Source organism: Balaenoptera physalus, assembly GCF_965194825.1.
Source record: "Balaenoptera physalus genome assembly, chromosome: 1".
NCBI lineage: Eukaryota > Metazoa > Chordata > Mammalia > Artiodactyla > Balaenopteridae > Balaenoptera > Balaenoptera physalus.
The window spans coordinates 82,581,974-82,607,984 of record NC_138882.1 but is presented as its reverse complement, the minus strand read 5'-3'; the positions used below and the strand labels follow the sequence as shown (position 1 = coordinate 82,607,984).

The following is a 26,011-nucleotide window of genomic DNA, read 5'->3' as shown; positions in this document are numbered from 1 at the left end:
GGTGGGAAGGACCTAGGGGGAAGTGAGTATGGCCTGCCTGCCATCTCAACATTGTCTTCCTCTTGGAAAATGCTGCTGGGTTGGGAGGCCCCAGTGGGGGGGTCCACTTACCAATCTGGGGAGCCACTGACAGGGCTTGGTAGTAAAATCTCTCAGCTAGCAGCTCAGTGTCTACGCCAGCTAATTCATTCTGATATCGTGCTGCAGGAGGGAGAGGAGGAAAAGAAATACAATGATTCCATGTTTCAGAAAAACCTCCCCTCATCTGGGAGTCTACTCTGGAGAACTGTAGTAACAGCCCGGGAGGAAGATACCTGAGCTAGAAGGCAGGCTGCTTGGGTCTCTGGCACAGTCTTAAGTCTGCATGACTATGGGCAAATTGTTCAACTCTCTCTTCCTTGCTGGTAGGTCCAAAATGTAAAGAATATTTAGTGTTTGTAAAGTAAAGAGGCTCTTCTTGATTATCTCTTCCCAATGAAGGGGCTGCAGCATATATAAATGCTTGAAAAGACTTCTGATATTTGGTTCTGGAATTCAACTGCTCAGTTCTAGAGACAAGACTCTGCTAATGACACTTGGTCAATCTACTGTGAAGCAGCTGATTCTCTCTGTGCCCCCTGCCTATAAAGGGTCCAGGAGTGGGATGGAGGCAGGGAGACTAGCCTCAGATCAATAAAGGATAATGCATCTAACAGCCACACACCAGCAGCCTAATGACAGAACCTTTGTCTATCAGGACTAGAGACCCAGGGGCCATAAAGCAAGAGAGTACTCTTCCATTCTGAGAAACATATTTCAGGCAGGCAAGTCCTCCCTGAGGTCTAACTGCAATTCCTCTAGGAATCCATGAAGAGAAAACCCCAAAGGAGAAAGACATCAAATTAAAATCTTCCTAACCCACCAATGAAACCAGGTTATCACCCTGACTTTCTTAAAGTGCAAAGACATTTTCCTTCTTCGTGTATTCACCATCCTTTTTGACTCATGCACGAACAGTGAAAAGAAGGAAACGCTGTAAACAGACTGGAGGGGAAAAGTTATCAGAGGCCAAACTGCTCCTCCTGCTCTCCAATCACGTAAAGGGTGGTACCAACAAGAGCAGTTGGAGCCTGTCCTGTAGCCCAAAACAGAGAAAAATGAAAGGTTCGGATTCTTACACAGATCCCCCAGGTACACTAGACATCGGTGGCATGCCATCTGTGCCCAATCCATCTCCTTCCCTGAGGCAGACACTGGCTTCTTGCATCCTGAGAAAGAGAAAGAGAAAGAGAAAGAGAGAGAGAGAGATGTTTATAAGCCCATTCCTCTGTCCTTACCTATGGGGAAACACCTTTCCTAGGTGGAGAAAGGAGATAAAGAATCCAGGGCTAGTTTTAGAACACGGCCTTATGGGGCAGAGAAGACACCCATCCAGGACACAGATAGAGACACAGGCTCACAGGTAGACAGAGGTAGGGGCACAGAAACTCATAGGCAGGAGTCATTCACAAGACAGAAAGGAACTAGAACAGATGGGCTATGGTCCTCAACCTAGGACAGTTCCCTGGGGGAAGGTCATGTGAAAAGTCATCATAGGAAGGCTTTTAGAAAGAAGAGGTGAGGCTCAAGTGTCAGTACAGTTGTGGGTGCCTTGGGTAGCAGCTCCCCACCTAAAGGTAAAAGGTTTGGGTAAAGATGGGAAACTTGCCCAGGAAGAATGGCATTTGAATGAGGCCAAGGTAAATGCTCCTGGCTTCTGCCTGGTGGGAGGTCCACAGAGAAGGCAGCCTATGGAGAGTCTATCCATGAGGGAAATGAGGTCATCTTGCCTGACCTGAGGACTGGTGGTGGCCAGAGCCAAACATGCATGGGCTCTCTCCTCTCCCTTCACCCAGGCAGCCTTGTAACTTCAGAGAGCTTCAGCTACTTGGCAGGCAGTTTTCCCATGTGCCAGGTACTGTTCTAAGTGTATTAAAATATCTACTTAAGTAATCCTCAAAGCAACCGCATGAGGTAGTTACTCTTGTTACTTCCATTTTATAGTTAAAGAAATCAAAGTTGCACAGCAGGTAAGTGACAGAGCCAGGATTCAACTGGCAGCCTGGCTACAGAGACCATCCTCCTATCCATTCCACCTTGCAGCCACTCTCCTGGGTGTGTAGCTCCCATTCTGAGCAGCCCTTCCTAATATTTTTTATAGAGACATCGCTGAGTTGGCTGAATAAGAAATATCAATAAGGAGAAAAACTAAAATGGTTTGGGGAACTGACCCTTTGAAATAAGGGTTCTTAATCTTTGTTTAAGCTATGGACCCCTCTGGCAATCTGGTATAACACCTATAAATGTTGCCTTGGATTAATGTTATTTTGTTTTGTTTTGTTTTTGGCTGCGCCGTGCATCTTGCAGGATTTTAGTTCCCCAAACAGGGATTGAACCCGGGGTCCCAGCAGTGAAAGTGCCAAGTCCTAACCACTGGACCGCCAGGGAATTCCCCATTGTTTTGTTTTTAAATGTTTTTAAAATGTACAAAATACAGTGCTCTGCTTCTGACCAGAGAATGCTGCCACATAGGGGTGCAGACACAACCTCCATCTCTGACCCAGAATGTCTTTGTCCTGGTGAGGGAAGGGGCATGGGGCTGGGGGAGGGTAGGGGGTATAGAGAGCAAGGGGAGTTGGAGGAAGAGGGAAGGAGCTCTAAAGTACAGCTGAACTGAAGAGAAAACCACCATAGCTGCCAGTACCTCAGACGGCCAAAAAGAGATTTGCACTATCTTGAAAGAATGTCCATGATTTCCCCAACGTTTCTAAAAACTTTAATACTTTCATCAAATACTAGGAAACAATCTCTAAAGTTAAAAGAAATGCCAGCCAAATTCAACTGGAAGAAAAAAAATGCTATTAATAACATCTTCCAGTGCCAGACCTACTCTAGATCATTCCATTCCCTCCCCGACTCCCCATCGGACTACAATCCCAGACTGAAGAGGTCTCTCTCTCTCTCTTTCCTTAAGCTCTTTACCCCAAGTCATACGCTTGTTTGGATAAATCCAAATTTCATGAAGCATTTGTAGGTCTTCTAGAATCCTCTCTGCCTGGCTGGGTCACAAGGTACATGGATCCTGAGGGATAAGAAGGCCAGAAGTAGAAGCATATGAACTTGCTCCTCGAGCCCACCTTTCAGGTTTCACTGACCTATGAGGGGGTCGGTGACATGGGTCCAGTCGATGCAGCACTGCAGTTCTAGCTGGTAGTGGGACTGGATATAAAGAAGGAGATGCTGGTAGAAGCCAATACCAGCGACCAGGTGTGTCCTGTAGGCACATTCCAAGGTGCTCCGGCTGTGGATATGCTGGAGATTGCAAAAGGGAAGGGGCTAGCTAAGCAACAAGATCAGAGTTCTGCTCCCCCATCCCTAATCATATTCATCTCCCTGAAGAAATAAACTTATCTTCTTGGCTCTGGAACATTATCCACATCTCCTCTCACTCACAAGTTACCCCTATACCCTTAGATCTACTTCTCTGGTCTCCCCATCTGGGATCAGGCTCCCCTCTTTCCCTGATCCTAATTCCATATGACTCCCTCCCTTTCTGCTATCTCTTCCTTGGTTTCCCTATCTACAACCATACTCTGGCCCACTTGCCTAGCTGTCCTTTTCTTCCTTAGCTTCCCCTCTTTAGACAAATGTCTTGCCAAGATCTTAACCTCCCCTTACCTTTTTGTTAGTCTTGATAAGCTGGATAACTTCGTAGTACACCTTTCTCCACAGCAGCTCCTCAGCCTTCCTCCCATAGTCCACCGGGTGCAGGAACATAAGCTTTACGCAGAGCTCACGCAGCCTGGGAGGGTGTAGAGGAGCGCATGAGAGGGACTGCCCATCCCTTGGTGAGGGACACAAGAACTGAGGACAAGAAGGCATTTGCCAACACCCCGACTGACTAATCTCTGTGCCTCCCAATAGACATCCAGGGTCAAGTCAGTAGGACCCAAGACAACAGCAGTCCTGGAAGGCAGTGGGAGCCCCAAAAGACAGAGGCAGGAGCAATAAGAATTTTAATAATCTTCATTTCTTTCCCTGCACCTTTCTCTCCTTTTTACTCTGCCTCTGTATCTCCTCTTTCTTTCCTTCATTATGCAGTATGGCCAACTCCTCCAACTCAAACACCATTCTAATGGTGTTAGATGTAGAAGCTGCAGAGAGTGAGGGATCCCCTCTCCCTCTTAGGAAGGCCAGAGACGTCATACCCCATTATTGTACCAGGAGGTCAGGAGATAAAAGAGAACACGTGTCTATATGTGACAGGGTTTCAGGTGGAAAGGAATAAAGAAACTGTAAGAATGTGTGGTTTAGAGTCTCAGCTTACTTGTTCCTCAGGCTAATGTTCTCTGGTTTGAACACTTCTTGATAAGCGATTTTGTTGCAAAGGATGAGGTCAAGTCGATGTACAGCCTCCACCACGGCCCTGCAGGGAAACATAGGCAAAGAGCCCCTGAGCCATGTGTATGGTCCACCTATGATGCTGGAACACTGATCACAGAGGAAAAGCTAAAGAATTTGGGGTGGAGAAACCAAATGGCTGCAGACTGAGCTCCGTACAAAACAAGATGAACACAGTCTCCATCCTGATACAGCAGTTCCCTCAGGAGACATCTGGCAATGCTGAAGACATTTTTGATTGTCACTACCTGGGGGAGGGGAAGAAGAGGCACTGCTATTGGCACTTACTGTGTGCTGCTAGACACCCCACAATACATGGGACAGTCTACCACCATAACTACCCTGCCCCAACTGTCAACAGTGTCAAGGTAGAGAAACTCTGTGATATGGGAAGGTAGACTCTCTCAATGGAAAGAGCATAGGCTGTGATGCCAGGCAAAACATCTAGGGTTTGAACCTGGCTGTGTCTTACTAACTCTATAACTTTGGGCAAAATTACCTACCTCGGGCTTCCCTGGTGGCGCAGTGGTTAAGAATCCGCCTGCCAATGCAGTGAACACGGGTTCGAGCCCTGGTCCGGGAAGATCACATATGCCATGGAGCAACTAAGCCCGTGCACCACAACTACTGAGCCTGCACTCTAGATCCCGCGAGCCACAACTACTGAAGCCCGCGCACCCAGAGCCCGTGCTCCGCAACAAGAGAAGCCACCACAATGAGAAGCCCACACACCGCAATGAAGAGCAGCCCCCACTCGCCGCAACCAGAGAAAGCCCACGCGCAGCAACGAAGACCCAACACAGCCAAAAATAAATAAATAAATAAATACATTTATTTAAAAAAAAAAAAATTACCTACCTCTTTAAGCCTTAGTTACCACATCCATAAAAATGGAAATAATAGCAGTTACCTCAAAGGGCTGTTGTGAGGATTAAATGAAATAACTTATATACAGCACTGGTATACAGTAGGCATTCAATAAATATTGGTGGAATGAATAAATTATTATTATGCAAAGGCTTATTATCTCTGACATAAAGGAAAGGCATTCCTAATATAAAATTCTGCTTTGGAATAATGGGGTAAGAGAAAGGGGGAGGGTGTCCCTAAACTGCTTAGTTATAAGGTCTCCTGGATCCTGCTGAAGGAACTGTTTCTTTAATATAAAGTGTAGGCTCTGGAACCAGACAGCCTGGGTTCAAATCCTAGCTCTACTTCTTACCAGCTATGTGGTCCTGGGTAAAAAAATCTAACTTCCGGGACTTCCCTGGTGGTCCAGTGGTAAAGAATCTGCCTTCCAATGCAGGGGACATGGGTTCGATCCCTGGTCGGGGAACTAAGATCCCACATGCCGCGGGGCAACTAAGCCTGCGTGCCTCAACTAGAGAGCCCGCGTGCTGCAAACTACAGAGCCCACGCGCCCTGGAGCTCGTGCACCACAACTAGAGAGAAAAAATCCACACGCCACAACTAGAGAGAAGCCCGCATGCCACAATGAAAGATCCCACATGCCTCAACGAAGATCCCGCATGCCGCAGCTAAGACCCAATGCAGCCAAAAACAAAAAACCTTAAAAAAAACCTAACTTCCTTATGTGTCAGTTCTCTCATCTATAAAATGGGGTTAATATCATCATCTACTTTGTGAGGGTTAAATTAGCTAATATATAAAGCACTTGTAACAGGGCCTTGTACACAGTAAGTACCAAAAAATATTAGTCTTCATCCTGAGGAAGATATTCCAGACCCTAAGAGAAAAGTTCAAGGAAACTCTACAATGGATGGCCAAGAGGTGCCTAGGTAAGTATCATCTCTGGAAGGGTAAAACCCAGAGGACAGACAGCAGCTGTGAGAACAGGTGAATCAGGCACAGCTCTGGACACAAAACAACCAAAAAACAGGGAGTGATGATTCCTAAAACAGTCCAAAATTGTTTCAGAATACTGAAACATGCTCCTGGGCCGGGGAAAGTGGGCCACAGGAGGCTAGCATCTTGTGGTGGCTCAGGTGGTACACCACTAAAAGCTGTCCTGTACAGGGCGAAGTGACCACCAACACCCAGCTGAGTGGGTGGGATGGTAATCAAGGCCTTCTCACAGGCAATCTTAAGAGCCCAGCATTTCTCCAAACACCTCCTGGGCTGCCTAGAGATGGAAGCCAAGCCCTTTCAGCCATCCTGGCCCTCAATGCCAAGGGCAGCACCAGGCAGCCATCAGTGATATGCCAGCTTAGTCCCCAGGAAAGGGCTTTTAACTTCAGTGCCATGCACAGATGTAAGGAGGCTGTGTGTGTATTTTTATGGACAGGCCCCAGAGCTTTCCTTAGATTCTCAATTCAAAAAGGTTAGTAACCACTACTCAAGGAAGTTCTAATTGCAAACTCTTAAACCTGAGAGGTCTCCGCACTTTCTTCTACATTTCCCATCAGACCCTAAGCTCCTCCACTAAATTGTAATCTCCTTTAGAACAAAAACTACAAAAACCAGTCTTGTGTCTCATTCACTATTGTAATCCTAGGCCTAGAACAGTGTTAAAAAAGAAAAATATGTTTTAAAAAAACGGTTAAAATTGGCCTAATTAACTGGTGCTTGTGTCCCTTCCAGCATCTCTTTTCCAGCTGCCTTTTCTGAGGGGCTTAAAACATTTCAGAATTTCTTTTCTGTAAACAGACTGTGGGAATTTCCCAAATTTACTGAAGGTCGGATGACAGTTACATAGTCTAACAACATATTTACCTTGGGCCGAGAAATCAGACCTTCCTCCCCCAGTTCTTCCCACCAATCAACACTGCTATAATACATAATAAAAAGAGATCTGCTGCCTCAAATTTCCATCCTGCCCAAAGCCAACAACACACAATTACCAGCAGAGATACCCACGTGCACACATGTAAGCCACACATGCAAACATATTAGCTTAAGTCAGTCAGTTCTGTGAGGGCAGTGGCTTGAGAGAAAACAAAATTTGTGAATGATCAGAAGGATGACCAGAGCCATTTCCAAAAGCTGGAGACAAGTAAGGAATCTTGCCAGCACTGCCCACGCTCTGTCTGACAGGCAGCACTGACACTCGGCAGCATGACAAGGCACACGTGCCATCCCAGCCAACTGCTCACCCACCTGGAGACTGCTTGGGGCAGCCCACAGTGAGCGCCCAGGGGCTGATAGATTGGATCACTTTTCTATTTTTGGATCAGCCTATACTCCCCTCTGCCTTCTGGCTTAGGAAGCCAGAGCAGGCAGGATGCTTACTCAAGGGTGGAAAAGACAACATGTTCTTGACTCTTTCACTGTCAAGATGAGGCCCGTGGCTCTGAAGCTGGTCTTCTCATGCAAACACCTCTAGTTCTATAGAGCCTGAGCCGAATGAAAACCCCAAACCCTACTCCCTATTAGAAAGCAGAAAACTCAATTTGGTCTCTATGCTTCAGCCTATTTTGATCCAGTTCAAGAGCCCACGTTTCAGTTGCCCCACACAAAAAATCCTCGACTCGGGGCAGGAGGAGCTCACTCAGGATGGGAAGAGCTCATACTGGCCTGTTCCCAACAGAGGGCTGAAAGGCTGAAGATGTTGAGGAGTGTGAGTGGCACTGTGGAAATCAGAAACCAGGAATGGAAGTTGCCTGGCAAGAGACTGTAGTCATGAGGCTGGAGGGAAGGCAGAACTCAGGAGTCCCCAGGTGCCCTGAAATGGGCTCCTATGACCTAAGAACATTCTGGACTCAAAGTCCTTCACCGCCCTTCCAGTGCAACACAAATAGTCTTCCAGCCTCTTTCTTTTCATTCCGATTCCCAAAACTTAGAGCCATAAGGGACCTCAAAGCCTATCAAATCCAAATCTCTCCTTTTAAGAATGAGAAAACTGAGGCCCAAGGCTAAACTGTGAGAGAATGGCAAAGCAAGGAGCTGAACCTGGCTCTCTTGATTTCAGTCCAGGGCTCTTCCCTGTAAGTCCTTACAGGGTTCTAAGCACCATTCCCTTCCGGGTTTTTCTCCCATATGTGACCCCACCCTCACCTTCCCAACCCCTGCAGTCCCCAATTCCCACCTTCTTACCCCAAATCCGCAAAGCTCGGTGCCCGCCCCAAGCTCACTGCGGAAGGTATCCCTCCACGTGCTTCCCTCCCAACCTCCCACCCACCCAATTCCTTCTTCTTTCAGCTCAATCCCGGGTTACGGGGCCCCGCCCCCTCTGCGCCCTCCAAAATTGCACCCCCCCTCCCTCGCCCGCACCCCAGCCCGGCACCAGAGCCCGCCCGCCCGGGAGGCCCCGCCCCTCGCGGTCCCCCCACTTCCCTTGGCGACTGCACTCACGCCCCGGCCCCTCTCACCGGTAAAGCCGCTTAGTGTGGAGGACCTTTGCTTCGGGCTCGCTGCTCTCCCCTGTGGGGGGGCCTTGGCTCATGGTGTTCGGGACAGGGGGCGGCTCCCGGTCACAGATCCCCGCCACCCACCGCTACCGCCACCACTGCCGACTCCGGCCGTAGCCGCAGCCGCCACCGCCGCCGGCCCTGCTCGGCCGCCATAGCTGCGAGACGGCTGCCCGCGACAGCTCCTCCTCCGCCTGCCAAATCTCGCGATACCAGCTGGAAGTTGCGGGCCAGTGGCCTGCCGCTACCAAATCTCGCGAAACTCGTTTTCCCTCCCGGGAAGTTGCCAGAACTAACTCTGGGCAGCATGGCCTCTTCCTGGCTTCTGCAAGCCCTTGCGAAAAACTTTATTGACAAAGCTGCCAGAGAACGGGGGAGCCGAGGCTAAGCTGGATCAGGGCAGATGGACTCACAGCTAGGAGCTTGACTTTGCTTTGTCTGACGGTGGTTATTTGGTCCATACTTCTGCCCGCACCCCCCACCCCCGCCCCATTTGAACCGAGCCTCTTTCAGATTACTAGTTAGGGTGATTCCAATTCTCCCTTTTCCCCTATTATTTAAACAAACAAAAAACGTGTATGTGAAAATTTTCTTGGAAAGAGTCAAGCATAGCATAAGAGCAAGGCCCTCCAATACAGGACTCTTGTACAGGCACCTCGGCCCTTCAGCTCCCGCACTCCAACCCAAAGATTTCAACTTGCGTGTTCATCTCTCACCAGTCCAGCAAACGTTTATTGAACACCTGCTGTCTTCCAGTCACAATGCTGGGTTCTGGAGACACAGAGATGAGCAATCCAGACACTGTCCCTGCCCTCACAAAGCTCAAATAACTTCAGGGGAAAAGATCCACAGGACTGAGAAGGTACACCCTTAAGTGGTTCTGCCCCCGGAAAGATCACCTTGGATTCCAATTGCTTTCTTAAACCTTAAACCTAACCTAAAAGGCAAGGTGTTCAGGGGACCTGTGTACCGCTGTAATGGGAACATAAATTCCTTTTCCAGCCACCGACCTTCTTTCTGTACCTGAAACAACCTGTCTTTCCCACTTGCTGGCCTTTCACTTGCTGTTTCTCTGCCTGGAACACTCGTTCTCCTGATTTCCCATCAGGTCTCAGCTCAAATATCATTTTGGCAAAGAGGTTTGCCCTACTGAAATTGTCATATTGGTTTAGTTGCTAGGCTTCTTTATTATCTGTTATCCCAAAAGAACAAGCTCTTTAAGCGCGGAGTTTTGTTTTTTTTTTTGCCGCGTTGGGGCTTTGTTGCTGCACGTGGGCTTTCTGGCTTTATCTAGTTGCGGCGAGCGGGGCCACTCTTCCAGGGGCTACTCTTCGTTGTGGTGCGCGGGCTTCTTATTGCGGTGGCTTCTCTTGTTGCGGAGCACAGGCTCTAGGCGCGCAGGCTCTAGAGCACAGGCTCAGTAGTTGTGGCGCACAGGCTTAGTCACTCCATAGCATCTGGACTCTTCCCCGACCAGAGATAGAACCCGTGCACGCTGCATTGGCAGGCGGACTCTTAACCACTGCGCCACCAGGGAAGTCCCAAGCACAGACACTTTGCCTGTCATCTTGTTCTTTCCTGTGTCTGTGCCTAGCTAATAATAGGTGCTCAATAAATATTGAATGAATAAGTGTAGAAATTCAACCTCTTTTGGGTATCCCAATCTACTCCAAGCACCCTCTGATGCCCAAACCCACTTCTTCCTCCTTTGCTTTCCTGTGCTGGGGGTTCCTATGCATCCCATGTTGCTAGGACACACACTTACCCCTATGATCAGCTGCACCCCCACTTTCAGAAAGGATGAAAGTCCTCCTTTAATGCTTTTTCTGTCGGCAGATTCAGCAGGGCGGGGCCTGCCCCTTTAAACTGGGCCCCACCTGCTCTGGTCAGACTGGTTTGGAGACACAGGTAAAGGGAGGGAGACTGAGAGGAATACTCGCAGAGCCAGCAGGGAGCTGGGCAGCTCCTTCCCGGACGCTGGTGACCCTCCACCTCTCTCCAGATGGAAAGTAAGTGGGTGTCATGGGTCCAAACACTAAGGGTTAGGAGATCCTTGAGGAGGTGGAGAGAGGGGAATCAGCCCCAACCAGAAGCAGTGAGATGGAGGGCAGCAGGGAGGGAAGAAAGACCAGAGAGGAGGCATGGGAAACAGCCTTGATTAGACTTAGAGGTCAGAATGAACAGACCCAGGCCCTCCGGAGATGTTGTGGGTGGGTTACTGAGAAGTTTGGAAACTGACCAGGTATCCAGATTGGAGACAAAAGAACAGGATGCACTGCTATTGCCAGCTCCTTGGGACAGATCTCTTGGCAAATCATTGGTATCAGTTGCCAGGAGAGTTCCAGTTGGGGATCTGCAGGGGAATAGGAGGTGTGGAAGTGAAGGGGCAGCTTCTCTGTCCACAGAAGATCCTTAGCGGGAATAAAATCCTTGGCAAAATTCTAGACCTCTCCTTTTCCTCCCATTCCTGCATTAGGGTGGCTGTGACCCCAAGGGTTTTGGTGGAGGGGGTAGAAGGTGTGGGTGGCGGCTGGCTGAGGCCACAGCTGCCAGCGCCTGTGCCCCCTGACTCACCCTCTCCTGCTGATTAGCATTTGATGTCGAAAGGGTGCCTCCATTTAGGCTCTCACTTCCCTCCTGCCTCCCTCTGTTTCAACACCTTCCTCCGGACCATGTTCTCCCTAAGGTCCCAGAAAGGACTAAGGCCCACGAGGCCAGCTGCCCTGGAGACTTCCAGTTCTGTCAACCCCTCCTGAGGGCCAGAGGACGGCAGCTTCTGACAGAACTTTACTCCCTCCAGGGTGACATGACCTGCGGTAGACCCCAGAAGTGAAGCCCCAGGATGACAGAACCCGAGACCCTGGCCCTGCTGGAAGTGAAGGGGCCCGAGGCCCTGGAGAAGAGCCCACCCCAGGCTTTGGTCCCCAATGGCCGGAAGCTGGAAGGGGAAGATGGGGTTGAGTCCCCTGGAGCTGAGTCCTCCAGAGCGGGATCTTCAGCTGGGTCTCCCACAGCCGGAGAGGGGACGGAGGATGGTCTAGACAACACAGTAAGTGAGGCTGCCACCCTGCCCTGGGGGACTGGCCCCCAGCCCAGTGCCCCGTTCTCAGATCCCCCTGGCTGGAGGAACATTGAGCCTGAGCCCCTTGAGTCAGAGCCACCCACCAAGCTAGAGGAGTTGCCCGAAGATGACGCCAGCCTGCTGCCCGAGAAGGTGGCCCGGGCCTTCGTGCCCATCGACCTACAGTGCATTGAGCGGCGGCCCCAGGAAGACCTCATTGTGTGCTGTGAGGCCAGTGAGGGTGAGCACCGCCAGACACTCCTGCCCACCCGGGCCACCCACCCTGAGCCCCCGGAGCGCAAGTGGGCCGAGGCAGTGGTGAGGCCACCTGGGTACTCCTGTGGGTGCTGCAGGGGATGTGGAGGCCATGAGGGGCTGTGGGCCATGGCCTCGGTGGGAGCCGCCCTCATCCTCTTCCCCTGCCTGCTCTATGGGGCATATGCCTTCCTGCCCTTCGATGCCCCGCGCCTGCCGACCATGAGTTCCCGCCTCATCTACACACTGCGCTGCGGGGTCTTTGCCACCTTCCCCATTGTACTGGGTGAGCCTGGGCCCTGCAAGAAGGGAGGGGGCATGTGGGAGCTGGGCTGGAGGGCAGGGCCTCCCTGGCTTGGGGAGCAGGAGAGTTTCCCTTCACTAGACCTGGACCCTCAGGGCCTCCCACACCCTGTCACCCCTGTGTGCCCACCTCCTCCCAGGACCACCTCAGCCCCACCCACGGTGCAGAGCCCATGCCCATGAGCTCTCTGCTACGAACCCTGCCCCCAGCTTCCTGCCTGCCGCTCCTCTCCTGACCCTTTGTGTCCTCCAACCCCACCCAGGGATCCTGGTGTACGGGCTGAGCCTGTTGTGCTTTTCTGCCCTGCGACCGTTTGGGGAGCCACGGCGGGAGGTGGAGATCCACCGGCGATATGTGGCCCAGTCGGTCCAGCTCTTCATCCTCTACTTCTTCAACCTGGCCGTGCTTTCCACCTACCTGCCCCAAGATACCCTCAAACTGCTGCCTCTGCTCACTGGTCTCTTTGCCATCTCCCGGTGAGTTGGGGCCGGGGGTGGGGCATAGGGAGGTGCTGGTGCTCAAGAGACCCCGGCTTCTGAATGTCTGGAGAGCCAGGGAGCTTTCTGGACTCTGCATCAGCCCGAATGTGCACCCCAGAAAGTTGAGTCACTTTCTTGCTTGCACTTTACCTCACCTGGTAGCAGGTGATCAGCTCATATGTCTTTCATAAGATACATGTATCAACCTAGAACTGGAAGGGCTTTCAGGTGTCACCTAGACCAACCTCCCACCCATTGCAGCCACTCCTCTGTGGCACTCTGGTCAGGTGGCCATTGGCTGAACATTGGTTGAACAGCCCCTGTGACCAAGTGCTTAGTTCTTTATAAGGCAGTCTTGTTTCATTTTTCAAAAGTCCTAATTATTAGAAAGTCCTTTTTTATATTGTGCTAAAAACTGCTGCCCTGACTCTGACCTCTGTAGTTGCCTAGACAAATTCAGATCTTTGACAACAGCTCTCAATTCCCCCACTCCAACACTCTGCTTCCCCAGTGTTTACTTTGCTAAATGGCCCTGGTCCCTTCACTATCCTGTGTCCTTCCCTCGAGGCAGGAAATTCTCCTGCTTGTCAAATGGGAGGGATGGGGGCTGATCAAGGGTATTGTCCTGTTCATACAAGCCAAGGCCACATAGGTCTCATGGCAGCCTCATTACTCTGCTTTCATTTAGAATTTGTAGGCACCTGAAATCCTTAGGGGTGTTTTCATGTGAACTACTGTTAACCCAGAAGGCACCTTTGAATTTCTGAAGCCAAATGCAGGCCTTTCCATTTTTTCCCCTAATACATTTCCTTTTGTTATTTTCCATATAGCATTCGAGGTAGCTTTAACTGCTAAAGCATTCTTCTTATTTAGCTTAAATCTGTCTTCCTGTCACTTCTGACTGTAGTCTAGTGGTCATTTGTCCCACCAGCCTCCTGACCATCATGCAGCCCTGCAAGTTCTCCCAGTAGATGTTTCCCAAGATAAATATGTTCCTGCTCATGTAACTCAACCTCCCATCTCCCTCTCGGGGAATGCTGGTCTCAGACAGAAGTTGGTTTAAGCACCAAGAATCATCAGGGAGCTAAAGGACCAGCAATTGTCTGGTCCATCTTACCCATTTTACAGAGAGAAAGTGACTACAGATTGCGGGAGAAGAGTCGCATAGGTCAGTCAGCAGCAGAGGCACGACTAGAACCCAGGTCCCTTCCTTCTCTCATCCAGGGTCCTTCTTCTCTACCATGGGCAAGTTACTTAAGTATTTTGTGCCTCAGTTTCATCATCTGTAAAATGGAGTTATTGTGAAGATTAAGTTAGTTAATTCATGTAGAGTGCTTGCAACAGTCTAGTACTTGGTAAGTGTTCACTAAATGTGAACTTTTATATTATTATTAAGCTATGCTGCCTCCTGGTGCAGTAGAGAATCAGCAGTTACTCTTTCCTCCATTTCCCAGGTAAAAAAATAGAGACATCACAATTTTGTAATAAGTGATCCTTCATATATTAAGGGGAAGCTGCTGCCCTCCCGCCACTGAGGAGTGTGTATTTTGAATGGATCTTCCAAGAGGGGAAATTTGGTTGTGCCTAGTCCATCCCTCTGGGCTTCAAGCTCTCTTGAAGCTGGTTTCCTTACTCTCTTCTTTCCCTCAGCCCCTCTCAAATGGCAGGAGACGGGGTGATGAACAGGCATGGGTTCAAACCATGGTTTTACTATTTCCCCAACGTGTGACTTTGGACCAGTCTTACTTAACCCTTTTGGAATCTTAGTTTCTTCATCTGCAAAAGGGGAAGTAAATACAATGGAATGTACTGCAGCTGTGAAATAATGAAGCTGTTTATATACTAATATAACACAATCTCCAAGATACATTAAATGAGGGGAAAAAAATCAATGTGCAGAACAATCTCTATATTTAGTATGCTACCAAACTTCCAAAAAAAAAAAGGGAAAAGGAAAACATAAATCTTTTCGCTCTTATGTACAGAAAACATCACGATGTACAAGAAACCATAATATTAGATGTCTGGGGTGGGAGTGGAACAGAGGGGAGAAGGTGAAGGACGAGAATAGGGTATCTGGGAATCAGTAAAGGAACACATTTTACTATACTCACTGGTACCTTTGAATTTTGAACCATGTAAATGTATACTGCCTACTCAAAATTTTTTAATTAAAATTTGAAAAGTAAACAAAGAGGGAGGTGAATAATATACACACTTCATAGAGATGTGGGGGTCTAAATTAAATGAAACAGTGCCCCTAAAGTAATTGGTACCATGCCTGGCACGTGGTAAGTACATAAACACTGGCTGTCTTTAGAGGTATCAGTTGTGCTGACCAACACCCATCTGCTGCCTTCACTTTGTATTCTCCCCATCATCAGCCTGTTGCCAGTTAGCTCATGTACTCCCCTCAAGGAAAGCCCGATCTTTTCTTGCTTCCCAGGCTGATATACTGGCTGACCTTTGCCGTGGGCCGCTCCTTCCGAGGCTTTGGCTACGGCCTGACATTCCTGCCCCTGCTGTCCATGCTGCTGTGGAACCTCTACTATATGTTCGTGGTGGAGCCCGAACGCATGCTCACTGCCTCCGAGAGCCGCCTGGACTACCCTGACCACGCCCGCTCCGCCTCAGACCACAGGCCTCGCTCCTGGGGCTAAGCCGCCCCACCCCTTTGCTCCCAGCCCTGGTACCTGGGTGGGATGAACCCACCTACTGCCCCGACAGGGGTACCATCCAATCAGAGCCTGGACTGTCCCCTGCTCTCCGAGTTGGGGCACTCCCCTTCACCTTTGGAGCCTGGGACAATTAGGCGGGAGGGACTCAGACATTCTTTCAGGGAAAGAGGTGGACAGCCATGTTCCTTAAGGATGCTGAGGGCACAGGACCGGGAGCAGAGGCATGGTTCCTTCCTGAGCAGCCTCCCACCACTGCCACTAGGGCCCACAATGGCTGGACTCTGCTCCACTGCCCAGCCTCCTGTGAGGCAGCCAGCAGAGCCACAGCCAAAACTCTGACCATTTCTGTGCTGGGTGTCTAAGCAGAGGGCCTCAAAGAGACTAGAAACCTTGCCCATGCCTAAAGGTAATGGCTGGGAATCAGATCAAATAGGACGTTCACGTTTGGTGAAAACCTTCCTGTGGACCTGGGTTCAGGACCCTCCATGACTGGCCATATAGGCTCTTGAGCCTCAGTCAAGTCAATTACAGCTGTCCCAATTCAGTGTGGCTGCCTCCTCCCTTCCAACCCTTTAGGTCCCTGTAACCTTGCACCTCCACACTTCCCAGAAGTCATACCTCTCTCATGGGAAGAGGAGCAGACAGGGAAACCTGCCTCCCAAGAGGCATGTGTGTGTGTGTGGGGGGGGGGGGCGTGTGTGTGTGTGTGTGTGTGGGCGTGTGTGTGTGTGTGTGTGTGCACGCGTGCACCCATACCTGTGGTGGCTGGGAATGGTTGGAAGACATAGTGGTTGATGTTAACCCCATATGAATGTGTGTGTAACAATAAACAACTACCACTGTCTTCCTTGGCTCTTCCTTCGTGTGTGCGCCCTCGTCTCAAGTGTCCCTTCCTTGTTGGATTTAGACTGCACCAGAGACCTCCCAGCTCCGCATGCTGAAGAGTGGCTGGCAGGAGCCTGGTCCCATGGCAAGGGAGAGAACTGGGCCTGGGGAAGAAATGGTGCTGCAAATAAGAAATTGCCTTCCATGCCCACCTCCAGCCCTCTCATTCCCTGGAACCAGACCCAGCAACACTCACACACTGAGAGACAAGCCCTGGGGAAAAACTTAGTCTATTTCATGCCCTCCAGGGTAGCAGACAAGTCAGAAGGCCTCTCATTTAGGCCTGTGAGTCCCATTCAAGGGAAATGGGGGGTGGAGGGGCGGGGAGGCAACGCCGAGGGGACCCTCCCTCTAGCAATCACTCTGTCCCTGGTGCCTCCTCAAAGTTTGAAGGAAGCCCCACCTGGGTCCGCAGGAAGTTGAGGCTGGTCTCTGACGTTCTGCAGAAAAGCAAGATGGGAAAAGGGAGCAGCTGGCTGGTAATACTGACCCTCAAACCTGCAGACCAGCAAGGCAGGTCCAGTAATGTCCTTCCCTCTACAGAGCAGGCCTCAATTTATAGGCTGGTATTCTGAGTACCACTTGCGGCCCAGCAGCAGAAACGCGCCTCCTGCCAGCAGCATGAGCGCTGGAGCACCCAGGGCCACTGCCACGATGCCTAGGACTAGCGAGGACAAGGCATCTACTGGAGGGGTGCCCACACCCAGGAGCATGGACCTAGAGCAAGCAAAGTGAGAAAGAGAGGTGAGCAGGCTTAGGAGGGAAGGCCGAGAGGCCCAACCCTCCTCCACTTCGACCTCCCAAACCCTTGGCCCAGGCCCTGACTCTCACCAGCTGAGGTAGTGTTGGTCCCAGTAGCCAGGGCCTGTGGAAGCCCCAAATGTCAGATTGAAGGCACAGAAGTTGTTCTGGGACTCAAAGAAGGCTCGGACAATGGGTGACTGGGGGAGAAGGTATGCCAAGGTGGGGTAAAGAGGGGAAGCTTGGCAGGGCATGGCTGATTCCCGGTCCCCCTGCTTCTGGGAGAAAGCCACTGGTCGCCACTGCATGAAGCCTGATGGGAAGGAGCCCCATAGCAGCTGGTCCAACTGGGGAGAAAGGCAAACAGGCAGGATGAGGAGGACCAGTGGTGCCCAACTTTTCTGTTCCCCCACCCTTTCCCAGCCTCCGTCTGTCACGAGTTGTCCTGAATCCTAGGCCTGGTTCTAGAACTAACAGGCTGTTTGCATCAGTCTCTCCTCTGTAGAAAGGGGAGCTGGACTGGATGGCACTGGGTCCTTTTCCAGCCTCAACACTCAGCAAGCTTGCACTCAGCTCCCTCCTTTGGGCCCCCGGGCCCTTGCAAATCCCATCTGTCAGAGCACTAGTCACACTGTACCGCCTTCCCTCTGGCTTCTCCACTGAGAGCAGAGACTGGGCTAAATTCATTAGCACAGTGCCCAGCACTTAAAGGAGCTGAATAAAGTGTTGCTAAATGGTAAATGGTTGAATGATTCTCTGAGGTCCTAATGGGGTCCCCCTTCACCCCACACCCATCTGCTTCTCTGCTGGAAGCCTGACCTGGAAGACAGCAGGTGCATATTCATCATCGATGGAGCGCTGCTCCTGCACTGAGGGGCAGTCAGGGCCATGGCCCAACGTGGCTACCTCCAGCCCAAACAAGGAGCGGTTTCCCCGGGGAGAGACCCCAACCAGGTCCACCTCTAGCTGGCAGGTGTCCGCTGTGTGCAGGAGGCGAGGGGGTTGGGCTGGTCGGCCAGATCTGGAGAAGGCCTGAACCTAGGATGGAAGAGGCATGGGAGGTGTGGGAAGCAGGTGGATGCCTGTGTTTGAAGGCGACCCCCATCATTAACTCCCACCCTCGTAAACCAGCCTTTTGAGTTCTGATTCCCCATACCCTTACCCTGAAGGCCAGGCTGCCATTGGCAAAAGCCCCAGTGGGGTCGTGAATGGGGTGGCCTCGAAATGTGGCACTCAGGCTGGCAGGATCCAATGAGTCAGTGATGTTGTCCCAGGAGAAATCAGCCAAGGAGTATGGGGGATATGATTTTCCTGGAGGCTTGGCGGCCGCATCGGATGTGTTGGTGCTGTCAAACTCAAACAGCTGGCGGGTGGGGGTGGGGAGGGACTAGGCTTGCCTGAGTCCAGCTTTCTCCTGAATCACCACCACCACCCCCCCGTTCACTGGCCCCACCCCAGGCTCTCATACCTGACTCTACTTCACCTACCCCCAGTCTTCAGTTTCTCCCTCTAACTCGAATGAACCCTCTCCTCTGCACTCTTCCCCTTGGTTCTCCCCCAACCTCCTCACCCTGGTAAAGACGAGGGCAGAAGAAAATTGGATGCTCTCCTTGGGGAGCACCATGAGGCCCCCGTCAGGCTCAGAGGAAATCAGGAGGCTCCAGTTGACACTCAGGGTGCTGTTGGGGGTGTTGGTGGCCACCAGCAGCACGGCTGGGGGTTCCAGGCAGCTCCACACATAGTGCAGGGTGGAAGTGGCACCCACTGCCTGGATATGAAGCAGGTTCTGGGAAGGGTCCAGCCAGTCAGAGATGACCTTCAGAGACACCTGGAACATGGAGCAGTGGAGGGTCAAGCGAACAGGATCAGGAAGAGACACAGGGCAAAGAAGTTTGGGGATAAGGAGAGGGACCTTGGAAAATGATGGGGAAAGGGTGGGACCTTGGGGGCCTAGGCAAGAGGAATGCTTGTGGGAGCTAACAGAACCTTGTTGTAAGGGGCAGAGGTGGGGTGGAGGAGAGGTGGGTAGAGCCAGAACTGCCTTGACCCTGGTGGAGAGATCAGGGCACAGGGCTGAGAGGAAGAAAAAAATCCAACACTTGCTTGGACCTGGCTCACTCAGGGCTAAGTCAAGGTCCAGGTTTCACCGGAACACAGGAAGCCCTCACATCCACCCTACTCCCCAGTCCTGTCCCGTGACCCACGGCTGCTCCGACCCCCAGTTTGAAAAACTCTTTTGTCAGTGCAAGCATGCTCCACCCCCACCAATTGTTTGCCCTAGATTCCAACCACCCTTCAAGGTAGCATATCCTGAAACACCTATTGCTCTAGCCCCTCACCTGGCGGGTCTCCTCCCCCAGAAGGCCAAACGGAGCTGCTGTCAGAAGTAGACTCAGGAGGAGCACGAGGCTCCTCATAGCTTCTCAGGCAGTCCCGACTTCAGAGGGCGGAAGAGACGCTGAAATCATGTGACTCACAGATTCAGCTGATCTCTTTAAAGGGCGGGACCATCACAGCAGTTCTTAAAGAGACCGCCTCCCTTAACCCAGATTTGTGAGTGAGAATAGAATCAGAAAGGTTAGGAGTTCGTCATCCCCAACTGACCTGGCAACCAAGTCATCCCAGGCTAGATCTGCAGACATACTCCCAACCTCTCCTACCCAACTGGTCCCGCTAAAGTTACCTATAAGCAGGCATGATGTCTGGATTCAACATCCAAATATAATCTATAGAATGACTCTGTGGCAGGGAAGGCACAGAGAAGAATTTGAAGGAATTCGATGGGAGAGATAGCACACCTCAGAGGGTTCTTTTTGTCAATTTTTAATATTTATTGAGCCCCCAGCTATGCAGGTTCTTGTCCTGGAAGAGCTCACAATTTTATTGTGGAGAAAAGAAACCTCAGAAAACAGGACATGAAAGTGATACATAACTGTCATAGGAGGGAGTTCATGTCTGGCTGAATGAATGCACTTTTTATTTTTCTTGTTTTTTTTCTTTAATTTTTAAATTTTATTTATTTTTTGGCTGTGTTGGGTCTTTGTTGCTGCGCGCGGTCTTTCTCTAGTTGCGGCAAGTGGGGGCTAATCTTCGTTGCGGTGCACGGGCTTCTCACTGCTGTGGCTTCTCTTGTTGTGGAGCACGGGCTCTAGGCGCATGGGCTTCATTGCGACGCGTGGGCCCTAGAGCGCACAGGCTTCAGTAGTTGCAGCACGTGGGCTCAGTAGTTGTGGCACACAGGCTTAGTTGTTCTGCGGCATGTGGGATCTTCCCGGACCAGGGATCGAACCCGTGTCCCCTGTATTGGCAGGCGGATTCTTAACCACTGCGCCACCTGGGAAGTCCTTTCTTGTTTTGTTTTGGTTTTTTGTTTGTTTGTTTGTTTTGCTTAATCCTAAAATCATTTTGGCTAATAAAAAATGCATACAGTACAATATTCATAAGGTACCAAAGGGTACCATCCCTATTCCCCAGCAACCTGGGTCCTTCCTTGAGACAACCACTATTATCAGTTTCTCATGTGTCCTTCATAAAATATTCTATGCATGCTCAAGTGTATGTTTTGTTTTGTTTTCTTGGCCATGCCATGTGGCATGTGGGATCTTAGTTCCCCAACCAGGGATTGAACCCGTGTCCCCTGCAGTGGAAGTGCGGTCTTAACCACTGGACTGCCAGGGAAGTCCCTCAAGTGTGTGTGTGTGTGTGTGTGTGCACACTTGATAATACATATATACATATACATATATATACACATATACATATGTATAATAAGATACAATGGAATCCACTGTTCTGCAGTTTGTTTTTTCACTTATATATTGAGCAATGTTCTGTATCAATGCACTTGGAATTGTCTCATTCTCCAGTCTTTCATTGCAGGGGGGATGTTCCATGGGTATATTTAGCCAGAACCTTGATAGTATCCAACATTTTGCTACGGCAAACAACACTGAAAGGAATATCCCTGTATGAAAAGCATTTCATACATATTTGTAACCAAATCTATAGGATAAATACCCAGGAGTAGAATTGCCCAGTCAAGTTGCCCTCTATGAGGTTCATCAATTGACATTCACACCATGTTTGAGAGCCCACTTCCCCCACACCCTGGCAAGTGCTTACCAAACTTAACTTGCATTTCCCTATGAATAAGGTTAAACATCTCTTCATGTTTTATTAGTCATTTATTTTTTGCTTCTCTGGAGCTATTTATACCCTTTGCCTATTTTTCTGAGGCCCTATCTTCTTAATGGTCAAGTTCTAAAAGTTCAAGGAAATCAACTCTTGTACTGTTGCAAACATCATCCTCCCTCTCCCATTTGTTCTTTTTTTGCCATGCAAATATTCTATGTAGTTACATTTATTATTTTTCCCCACTCTGATAAGTATTTATTTATTTATTTACTTACTTACTTACATCCACACTGTGCAACTTGCAGGATCTTAGTTCCCTGACCAGGGATGGAACCCGCGTCCTTGGTAGTGAAAGCGCAGAGTCCTAACCACTGGATCGCCAGGGAATTCCCCTGGTAAGTATGTTTTTAAATCTCGTGTCTTCTTCTACTACTCTTATATTTAAATCTTTCAGTTGCCTGGAATTAATTTTGCTGTAATAAATGAAGAAAGGATCCAATTTCATTTTTTCCCCCAAATGGCTACTCTAGGATAAACTCAAGTTTCCTTAAAAACTTTCATTTTTCTGGCCTTACTACCCAAAGCAATCTACAGATTTAATGCAATCCCTATCAAATTACCCATGACATTTTTCACAGAACTAGAACAAATAATCCTAAAATGTATATGGAACCATAAAAGACCCAGAATTGCCAAAGCAATCCTTAGGAAAAAGAACAAAGGAGCAGGCATAGCCCTCCCAGACTTCAGACAATACTACAAAGCTACAGTAATCAAAACAGTGTGGTATTGGACTTCCCTGGCAGTCCAGTGGTTAAGACTCCATGCTTCCACTGCAGGGGGCGGGGGTTCAGTCCCTGGTTGGGGAACTAAGATCCCACAAGCTGTGCAGTATGGCCAAAAAATTAAAAAAAAAAAAAAAAGAAAACAGCATGGTATTGGCACAAAAACAGACATATGGATCAATGGAACAGAATAGAGAGCCCAGAAATAAACCCACACACCTATAGATAATTAATCTTTGACAAAGGAGGCAAGAACAAACAATGGGGAAAACACAGTATCTTCAGCAAGTGGTATTGGAAAAGTTAGATAGCCACGTGTAAATCAATGAAGTTAGAACACACCCTCACACCATACTCAAAAAAAACCTCAAAATGGCTTAAGACTTAAATATAAGTCATGACACCATAAAACTCCTAGAAGAGAACATAGGCAAAACATTCTCTGACATAAATTGTACCAATGTTTTCTTAGGTCAGTCTCCCAAGGCAATAGAAATAAAAGCAAAAATAAACAAATGGGACCTAATCAAACTTACAAGCTTCTGTACAAAGGAAACGATAAACAAAACGAAAAGACAACCTATGTACTGGGGGAAAATATCTGCAAATGATGCAACCAACAAGGGATTAATTTCTAAAATATACAAACAGCTCATACAAGTCCATAACAAAAAAAACAAACCAATTGAAAAATGGGCAGAAGACCTAAATAGACATTTCTCCAAAGAAGACATACAGATGGCCAATAGGCAGATGAAAAGATGCTCATCATCACTAATTATTAAAGAAATGCAAATCAAAACTACAGTAAATCAACCAAACTGCAATAAAAATTAACTATACATAAAGAAAAACCTACAATGAGGTACCACCTCACACCAGTCAGAATGGCCATCATTAAAAAGTTTACAAGGGCACTTTCCTGGTGGTCCAGTGATTAAGACTCCGTGCTTCCACTGCAGGCAGCACAGGTTCGATCCCTGGTTGGGGAACTAAGATCCTGCATATCACAGTGCGGCTAGAAAAAAGAAAAAGGAAAAAAGAAAAAAAGTCTACAAATAATAAATGTTGGAGAGGGCATGGAGAAAAGAGAACCCTCTTACACTGTTGGTGGGAATAGAAATTGGTGCAGCCACTATGGGAAACAGTATGGAGGTTCCTCAAAAAACTAAAAATAGAGTTGCCATGTGATCCAGCAATCCCACTACTGGACATATACCCAAACAAAACTATAATTTAAAAAGATACATGCACCCTCTATAGCAGCACTATTTACAATTGCCAAGACATGGAAACAACCTAAATGTCCATCAACAGATGAATGGATAAAGAAGATGTGGTATACACACACACACACACACACACACACACACACTCACACACACAGGAATATTACCCATAAAAAAGAATGAAATAGTGCCACTTGCAGCAACATGGATGGACCTAGAGATTACCATACTAAGCGAAGTAAGTCAGAAAAAGACAAGTACCATATGATGTATCACTTACATGTGGAATCTAAAATACAACACAGGACTTCCCTGGCAGTCCAGTGGTTAAGAATCTGTGCTTCCACTGCAGGGGGCACGGGTTCGATCCCTGGTCAGGGAAATAAGATCCCGCATGCTGTGCGGTGTGGCCAAAAAAGAAAGAAAAAAAAACACAAATGAACATATCTACTATCTACGGAACAGAAACAGACTCACAGACATAGAGAACAGACTTGTGGTTTTTAGTAAGGGGTGGGGGTCGGGGAGGGAAGGACTGGGAGTTTGGGATTAGCATATGCATACTATTACATACAGAATGGATAAACAAGGTCCTACTGTATATAGCACAAGGAACTACGTTCATTATCCTGTGATAAACCAGAATGGAAAAGAATACGAAAAAGATATGTCACTTTGCTGTACAACAGAAACAGCCACATAGCACAGGCAGATCAGCTTGGTGCTTTGTGACCGCCTAGAGGGGTGGGAAAGGGAGGGTGGGAGGGAGACACAAAAGGGAGGAGATATGGGGATATATGTATATGTATAGCTGATTCACTTTGTTATAAAGCAGAAACTAACACACCATTGTAAAGCAATTATATTTCAATAAAGATGTTAAAAAAAAAATTTACAGAGAAGTTATAATGCCATGAGAAAATGCCTCTGACCCTAATGCTAAGTGAAACTAACAGATGAAAAAAATGTTCTATATGTGTTGAGCTTTTTCTGTTCCTATTTTTTGTTTCTTTTTTCTTTTTCAATAAATAAAGTTGCACAGAAATAAGACTGGAAGTAAAGATAACAAAATATTAACAGTGGTTGGATTCAGATAGAGGGGCTTTGGATTCTTTAGAAAATCATTTCTATTTTTCTGTATTTAATAAATATTCCTTTGGAACGTTAAAAAAATTGTAAATCAACTATACTTCAATAAAACTTAAAAAAAAAACTTTCACTTTTCCTGAGGAAAAAAGTACTTGTACCCTCTGAGGTTATCAACTCTGGACTTGACAAGCAAGGATATAAGCAAGAGTCTTGGCTGAGTTCAAAGGGTTTCAGTAAATAGGAATTCAAGTCTCCCCACCACCCCCAATAAACCACTTTAGGGGGAGGGGGTGTGTGGAATAGGACTTAGTTGAATCCAGGAATTTGACAGGGAAGAACCATGACAAAGTCAAGGTGGCAGCAAAGTTGTGTTCATGGAATCACTTAGAGTTCATGCAGGCAACAAAGTGGCTTGGGTAGCCTTTAATCACTGTTAAATTTAGGCTTTGAACAGCACAAAGGGGCTTTGAAAGTTAGACTGAAGAGTACAGATTGATCTAACATGCCAGAAGGAATTTTCATAGGTTAGGAGACATTGTAAGTCTTAAAGAAGAAAGAGGCACTGATGACAGCAGGGAAGACAACTATGTACCATTATCCAAGTGCTGAACCATTACAGCTGAAACCAGAATGGACCCAGAAAGGTGTTAAGGAACAAATGGGAGGCAATTCCGCCCTCCATAACTTCTCAGATCTTCCAAGCACTACTTCTTCAAGATCTTTTTACTTGAGAATTAACTCATCTTTCTTTAAGGTCTTAAAGCTCTGAGGGAATTAACACTGCAAGTAAAGACACAGGGATTTCAGCAAAAGATAGGTAGGCTTATCTCAGAGCCTCTCATTGAAGAGAAAAAGCTGAAGACTTCATTTTTTTTTTTAATTTTATTTTTGGCCACGTTGGGTCTTCGTTACTGTGTGAGGGCTTCCTCTAGTTGCAGCCAGCACAGGCTTCCCATTGCGGTGGCTTCTCTTATTGTGGAGCACGGGTTCTACGCACATGGGCTTCAGTAGTGTGGCACACGGGCTCAGCAGTTGTGGCTTGTGGCTCTAGAGCGCAGGCTTAGTAGTTGTGGCGCACAACCCGTGTCCCCTGCACCGGCAGGTGGACTCTTAACCACTGTGCCACCAGGGAAGTCCCAAGCTGAAGACTTTAGACTGGGTTAAGCAGGAAGCTGAATACTAGGCATGAACAGAGCAGAGTCTCCAGCTGCCCTTTCCCACAGCACACCTCTGTTCAGGCAGCATAGCCAGCTGTAAATGCACTTATAGAGCCAGACTGCCTACACAGGAATTCTAGGTCTGCCATTTATCAGCTTTGGGACCCTTGGACAAGCTACTTTATGCTTCGGATTCCCCATCATAAAATGGGGTTATTACCTATCTTATAGGGTCCTTTTGAGGATATGCAAAGTGAACAGAACATATCTATTATACAATAGGCAATGTGTGCTAGCTATTATTATTCTACCTAGTATTCAACTTAGTAACACTAAGTCCCGTGGTCAGGGAGGAGACACAGTCTGATTGCATGAGTCATGAGGACAAAGGGGACAGTGGAAGGCCCAGAGAAAGGACTCTGAGAAAA

General features: G+C 48.6%; 3 protein-coding genes across 4 annotated transcripts in view; 1 reads left to right on the top strand and 2 right to left on the bottom strand.

Annotated features, from left to right (window-relative positions):
* Positions 1–8,992, bottom strand: part of SMG5 (SMG5 nonsense mediated mRNA decay factor) — a 28,102-nt gene extending 19,110 nt beyond the window's left edge. Inside the window, exons 1-6 of the mRNA XM_082456563.1 lie at positions 8,748–8,992; positions 4,346–4,444; positions 3,697–3,820; positions 3,174–3,330; positions 1,158–1,247; positions 112–201 (exon numbers count right to left, since the gene is read on the bottom strand). Of these exons, the coding sequence (XP_082312689.1) occupies positions 112–201; positions 1,158–1,247; positions 3,174–3,330; positions 3,697–3,820; positions 4,346–4,444; positions 8,748–8,821 (634 nt within the window). The 5' untranslated portion in view covers positions 8,822–8,992. The remainder of the gene's footprint in view (positions 1–111; positions 202–1,157; positions 1,248–3,173; positions 3,331–3,696; positions 3,821–4,345; positions 4,445–8,747) is intronic.
* Positions 8,993–10,650: 1,658 nt separating this feature from the next.
* Positions 10,651–16,407, top strand: TMEM79 (transmembrane protein 79). The gene is made up of 4 exons (XM_082457244.1): positions 10,651–10,795; positions 11,587–12,388; positions 12,669–12,882; positions 15,332–16,407. Exons 2-4 carry the CDS (start codon positions 11,629–11,631, stop codon positions 15,543–15,545), a joined length of 1,188 nt encoding a protein of 395 aa, XP_082313370.1. The 5' UTR covers positions 10,651–10,795; positions 11,587–11,628; the 3' UTR covers positions 15,546–16,407.
* Positions 16,408–16,660: 253 nt separating this feature from the next.
* GLMP (glycosylated lysosomal membrane protein) lies at positions 16,661–19,677 on the bottom strand. Of its 2 annotated transcripts, XM_082457260.1 has the most exons (6): positions 19,529–19,677; positions 18,760–19,017; positions 18,352–18,552; positions 18,009–18,227; positions 17,280–17,536; positions 16,661–17,165 (listed from the first exon to the last, which is right to left on the bottom strand). In XM_082457260.1, exons 1-6 carry the CDS (start codon positions 19,604–19,606, stop codon positions 17,000–17,002), a joined length of 1,179 nt encoding a protein of 392 aa, XP_082313386.1. In that variant the 5' UTR covers positions 19,607–19,677; the 3' UTR covers positions 16,661–16,999. The 2 variants fall into 2 exon arrangements, with proteins under 2 accessions (XP_082313386.1, XP_082313387.1); XM_082457261.1 differs by lacking the exon at positions 17,280–17,536.
* Between the last annotated feature and the right edge of the window lie 6,334 nt (positions 19,678–26,011).